This window comes from Aureococcus anophagefferens (assembly GCF_000186865.1).
Source record: "Aureococcus anophagefferens unplaced genomic scaffold AURANscaffold_2, whole genome shotgun sequence".
NCBI lineage: Eukaryota > Pelagophyceae > Pelagomonadales > Pelagomonadaceae > Aureococcus > Aureococcus anophagefferens.
This window is the reverse complement of record NW_008705562.1, coordinates 454,981-460,491: the sequence shown is the minus strand read 5'-3', so window position 1 is coordinate 460,491 and position 5,511 is coordinate 454,981. Positions and strand designations below refer to the sequence as shown.

Genomic DNA, 5,511 nt, shown 5'->3' with positions numbered 1-5,511 from the left:
ACGGCGACGTTCCTCGCGTCGCTGGGCTTCGGCGCGCTCACCATGTCGACGAACTTTTTAGGGCGCGGCGACTCCTACGGCGAGTACTGCAGCGACCTCATCGGCTGCGACCGGCTCCGGAACGCGCCGGGGCGGGGCTACCTCTTCAACAACTTCGAGGTCATCACGGTCTACTTCACGCTGACGACGCTGGGCATCGCCTGCAACTTCGCCTGCGTCATGATCTCCATGTACAGCATGATCTTCGGGCCCGAGCTCGCCATCCGCGGCCGCGAGCACGAGCAGAAGCGCGCGATCCGGGGCATGTACGCGGAGCGCGAGGTCGCGCTCAACTTCTTCTGGGCGGGCTGCGCGTTCATCGTGCTCAGCGGCGCGACGCTGGGCTGGCTCAAGTACCCCAAGTTCACGGGGCTCATCCTCACGTTGGTCTTCACCGTGCTCCTCGCGGGCGCGGTGCTCTACATCGCCTACGACCTCTACCCGCGCTTCGACTACGTCGACGCGGAGGGCCTGGACTGCTCCCACTTCGGGCTCTGGCACATGCACGCGGACTCGCGCGACGCGTCCCTCGACGGCGAGCCGCGGCCGCCGCGCTGGTCGCTCCTCGCCGCCGCGGGCCTCGCGGGCCGCGCGGGCCGCGCGCCGCCGCCGGCGCCGGCGGACGACGGCGACGCGGACGACTTCTACGCGACGCACAAGAGCGGGCCGCTGTCCGTGGACGGCGAGCGGCGCCACGCGCTCCTCGGCGGCGGCGCGCTCCGCGTCTTCGACCTAGACGGGTCGGAGGTCGACGCCGTCGACCTCGCGGGCGCGGCCGTGGACCTCGCCCGCGACGGCGGCGCCTTCGCCCTCGTCGCCGGCGGCCGGCGCGTCACCTGCGCGGGCGCGGACCTCGCGGACACGCAGCACTGGATCCGCGCGCTCGTCCTCGCGACGGACGCCGACGGCGTCGCGCGGACCTTCTCCGACTGCGAGGACGACGCGTCGTAAGTGGCGAAGGTTAGCGTAAGGCCAGCGACCAGGGAGCGTCGCGCCTTGCGCCCTCAAAGCTCCGCTTTCGCCTCCTTCTTGGCCGCGCGCTTCGCGCGGAGCTTCTCGACGCCCTCGGCGGCCGCCGGGGAGAGCTTGGCCCGCGCGTCGAGGTTGGCCTCGTCGCCCTGCTCGGCGAGGTCGGCCATCTTCTTCTTGTAGGCCTCCTCGGCCGCGGCGGCCCGTTTGAGGTAGTCGCTCGTCGCCGCGAGCTCCCACTCGAACTCGGCGTTGGGCTCCGGGCACGGTGCCCCCTCGTCGTGGGCGCAGAGGCCGCAGGTCCGCGGGCAGGCGTCGATGACGAGCGCGTAGGCGTCGGCCCACTCCGGGTCCGCGGCGTTGCGCGCGGCGACGCAGTCGGCGCCGGCGTTGGCCGCGCACGGCTCGCCCGCGAGGTCCCGGAAGTCGGCGGCGTCGGCGCAGGGGCACTGGGGCTTCAGATCGGCGCCGCGGAGCTTGGCGTGCGTGTCCGCGACGCGGCCCGCGGGGTCCTTGGTGTAGAACTCGTAGTCCTCGCGCCGCGAGTTCGTCGCGTACGCGGACCGCGTCGCGAGCCGCGCGTGCCACTTGGACCGCTGTGCGTCCGCGCCGTCGAAGTAGAGCGCCAGGTAGAGGTGGGCGTAGTACAGCTTCCGCTCGAAGACGCGGTTCTTCGCGTTCTTGGGGACGTCCGCGGACGGCGGGATCGTCTCCGCCTCGACGGCGGCCAGCGCCTTCGCCTTGTCGTCGTCGCCACCGGCACCGAAGAGCGCCACGACCTGCTCCAGGAACGGGTCCCGCTTCGCGTCGCCGAGGTCGAGCGCCGCGGGCCGCGGCGCGGGCCTGAGGCGGTCGCGGCACGCGCCGTGCCAGATTACCGCCTCGGCGTTGGGTGATTTCGCGTGCATCAGCGCGAAGTGGGCCGCGGCGCCGGCGAAGTCGTCGGCGTAGTAGAGGGCGACGCCGATCTCCCAGGCGAAGGGCTCCGAGTTGGGGTGGACGTCGACGGCGGCGCGCAGGTCCGCGAGGGCCGCGGTCACGTTGCCGCCGGCGAGGTGGTCGCGGCCCGAGTTCTGGAGCGCCGTGTACTCGGGCTTCGGCTTGCCCTTGTACAGCTCGGCGCGCGCCGCGGCGACGAGCAGGGACACGCGCAGGAGCATGGCGGGCAGCGTCGTGCGCATCATCATCGTGTTGCGAATTTTTTTAGGCTCTGTGCTCGCTCGCTTTTTTTGAGATCGGGCTGCCCAAGGACTTCTACAACACCTCGGCAATGTCGAGGAAAGTTTAGCCTCGAGCCATCTTTGACCGAGCTTTGAGACCCGCGCGCGCGCCCGCGAGCGCGACGGCCAGCGCGACGCCGTAGTACGATGAGCTCGTTCTGGGCCGCGGCTCGGGAAGGCGATTGCGCGCGGCTGCGCGCGCTCCTCGCAGAGGGACAGGATGTGAACGCAGGGAATGGTAGTCCTCGAATGACACCCTTGCACATCGCTGCCGACAGTGGCAATGCTGATGCCGTGGCGCTCCTGCTCGAACACGGCGCTGATGTGAACATAAAATTCGAAAACCGCAATGGTTGCGACGGGTGGACTCCGCTGCACATGGCAACATATGTTGCTTGTTGCCCCCGTTGCATCGCGCTCCTTGTCGCCGCGGGCGCCGATGTCAACGCGAAGAGCACAAGAGATTCTACGACGCCTTTGCTCAAGGTGGGGCAAGGCAGCGTGCCAGAACAAAGGAAGATAGCCTGTGCCTCGCTCCTGATCCAAGCTGGTGCACGCGTCAACGATGCAGACAAATACGGTGGAACGCTAATCTGGGCCGCCGTCCGATTAGACCACCGCAAACTAGCGAAGCTATTACTCCGCGCTGGCGCCGTGATTCCGAATAAATGGCCCGCCGGATGGGAACAGAGCGAATCCGCTCGCCGCCTCGTCGACCAGGTCAAAGCCCGCGGCGGCTGGCGGGAGCACGCGCGCGCTCACAAACGCGTGCTCGTCGGCCTCGTGACCAAATGCACCGGCAAGCCCGGCTTCCCGGACGACTGCGCGGGCCTCGTCGTCGAGTTCTGGTGCCCCCCCGGCGGCTTCTGACTAACTTGTGATTCGCCGAAATCTTTATCGTGGCGCCTAGACGACGACGTCGAGGAGCGCGGCCGCGCGCTCGTCGGCGGGGTCGAGCTTGAGGACGCGAGCGAGCACGGGGAGGAGCTGCTTCTTGAGGAGGGGCTCGCGGGCCTTGAGGAAGCAGACGATCGTCGTGCGGAGGTACTCGAGCTGCTCGCCGTCGAGGCCCGCGTCGGCCTTGGCGCGCGCGGCGCGCGCGTCCGTCTCCGTGTTGCGCGCCGTGTCGAGCGCGTGGAGCGCCGCGCGGTGCGCCTCGGCGGCGACGCGCTCGAGGTCGTCCTGCGCCGCGGCGCGCGCCGCGGCGCCCTCGAGCGCCGCGCGGACGCGGGCCTCGAGGTTCGCGACGTAGGCCCGCCGCTCGCCGTCGCGCGCCGCCGCCGCGCGGTCCGACGCGTCCCGCTCGGCGCGGAGGTCCGCCGCGGCGCCGCGCGCGGCGTCGCGCTCCGCGCGGAGCTCCGCGCGCTCCGCGGCGTCGCCCGGGTCGGCCGCGGCGCCGCCGCCGGCCTTGGCCGCCGCCGCGTTGAGCAGCGCGAGGGCGAACTCGCCGCCGGAGCCCGTCGCGCCCAGGGCGTCGAGGTTGTGCGCGACGTGGTCGTGGGGCAGGCCCAGCAGCGACCGGAGCACCGGCAATAGCCGCGTCGTCGTCGCGCCGTCCGCGGCGCCGTGCTTCGGAAGGGCCGTGCGCACGACGGACCGCAGGTACTCGGCGTTGCGCGCGTCCGACGACGCCCCCGGGGCCGCCGGCGCCGCGCGCGGCGCCGCGCCGCCGACGAGCGCCGCGCGCGCGTCGCGCGCCGCGGCGCGCGCCGCGTCGAGCTCGCCGCGCGTGTCGCGGAGGTCGCCCCGGAGCTTGACCTCGGCGCCCTTGAGCTCGTCGACGGCGACCTCGAGGCGCCGCTTCTCGCGCAGCGCCGACCGCAGGAGGCCCCGCAGCTCGCCCGCGTCGCGCGCGAGCGCGTCCGCCTCCCGCGACGCCGCGCGGCGACCCTCCTCGGCCGACGCGGCCGACGCGCGCTTGTCGAGCGCCGCGTCGCGCGCGGCCTCGGCGTCCAACGCCCGCGACCGCGACGCCCGGAGCTCGCGCGCGGCCTCGTCCGCGAGGCGGGCGGCGACGTCCGCCTCCGCGCGCTGCGCGCGCGCGGCCGCGGCGGCCGCGCGCCGCGCGGCCTCGAGCTGGAGCTTCGCGGACCGGAGCTCGTGCCTCGCGGCCTCGAGGGCGCCGGCGTCGCTCTTCGAGGATGCCTCGGCGACCTGGCGGTCCCGCAGCTTCTTCTCGAGGCCGTCCGCGCGCGCGCGCTCGCGCCGGAGCGACGCGACCTCGGCTTGCAACGCGTCGACCTCCCGGAGCGCGACGGCCTCGAGCTCCGCCGCGCAGGCGTCGCGCTCCGCCTGGGCGACGTCCGCCGCGCGCCGCGTGCCCGCGGCCTCGCGCCGGAGCTTCACGAGCGCCTCCGCGTCGCGCGCGGCGCCGCTCCGGAGCTCCACGACCTCGGCCTCGAGACGCGCCGCGTCGGCGACCCGTCCCGCGGCCTCGGCCTCCCAGGCGCGCTCGCGCGCGGAGGAGCCGCGCGGCGCGCCCGCGAGCGCCGACGTCGTGCTCTTGAACGCCGCGGCGAGCCGCGACTCGGCCGGCTTGGGCGCCGCGGGCTTGGGCGCCGCGGGCTTGGGGGGCGCCTCGGGCTTCGGGGCCCGCGCCTTCCGCTCGGGCCGGGGCGCCGCGGGCTTGGGCGCCGCGGGCTTGGGCGCCGCGGGCTTGGGCGCCGCGGGCGTGGGCGCGGCGGCCGCGGGCGTCGGCGGCTTGGGCGCCGCGGGCGGCGCCGCGAGCGCCGACGCCCAGGGCGACGCGGCCTTCTCCGCGGGCTTCGGCGACGCGGGCGTCGCGGCGGCGGGCGCCGGGGGCTCCGGCGCGGCCGGCGCGGCCGCCGGCGGCGCGGCGGGCGCCGCGGCGGCCTCGGGCGCGCGGGGGAAGCCCCCGCTGAGGTCGGCGGCGAGGCCGAGGTTCTTGCGCGTGTCCTCCTTAATCTTCTCGCCCGCCTGCTTCATCTTCTCGCCGGCCGACGCGAAGAAGTCGCCGCTCTGCGCGAGCAGCTGCTCGGCGCGCTGCCGCGCGACCTCCGTCGCCTCGGCGAGCGGCGCCGGCGCCGCCGGGGCCGGCTCGGCGGCCTCCGCGGCGAGCGCTTTGGTCGGCGTCGACCGCAGCGGCGGCGGCTTCGGCAGCGGCTCGCGGGCGTCGACGCCGACCTCGTCCTGGAGCTTGTCCAGGTTCATGCCGTTCTCGGCGAGGTCCTTGAACGCCGTGCCGACGTCCTGGAAGAACGCGCACATGGCTCAACCGCGACCGCTCGGAGTCGTCGCTGTTTCGTCGCGCTCGGCCGAGTAT

The 5,511-nt window shown here is 74.2% G+C and overlaps 1 protein-coding gene across 1 annotated transcript in view; it reads right to left on the bottom strand.

The window, feature by feature from the left end:
- Positions 1–3,134: 3,134 nt before the first annotated feature.
- Positions 3,135–5,511, bottom strand: part of AURANDRAFT_61043 (hypothetical protein) — a gene marked incomplete at both ends in the record, with an annotated part of 5,121 nt that continues 2,744 nt past the window's right edge. The window contains one exon of the mRNA XM_009034708.1: positions 3,135–5,438. Coding sequence (XP_009032956.1) covers positions 3,135–5,438 — 2,304 coding nt within the window. The remainder of the gene's footprint in view (positions 5,439–5,511) is intronic.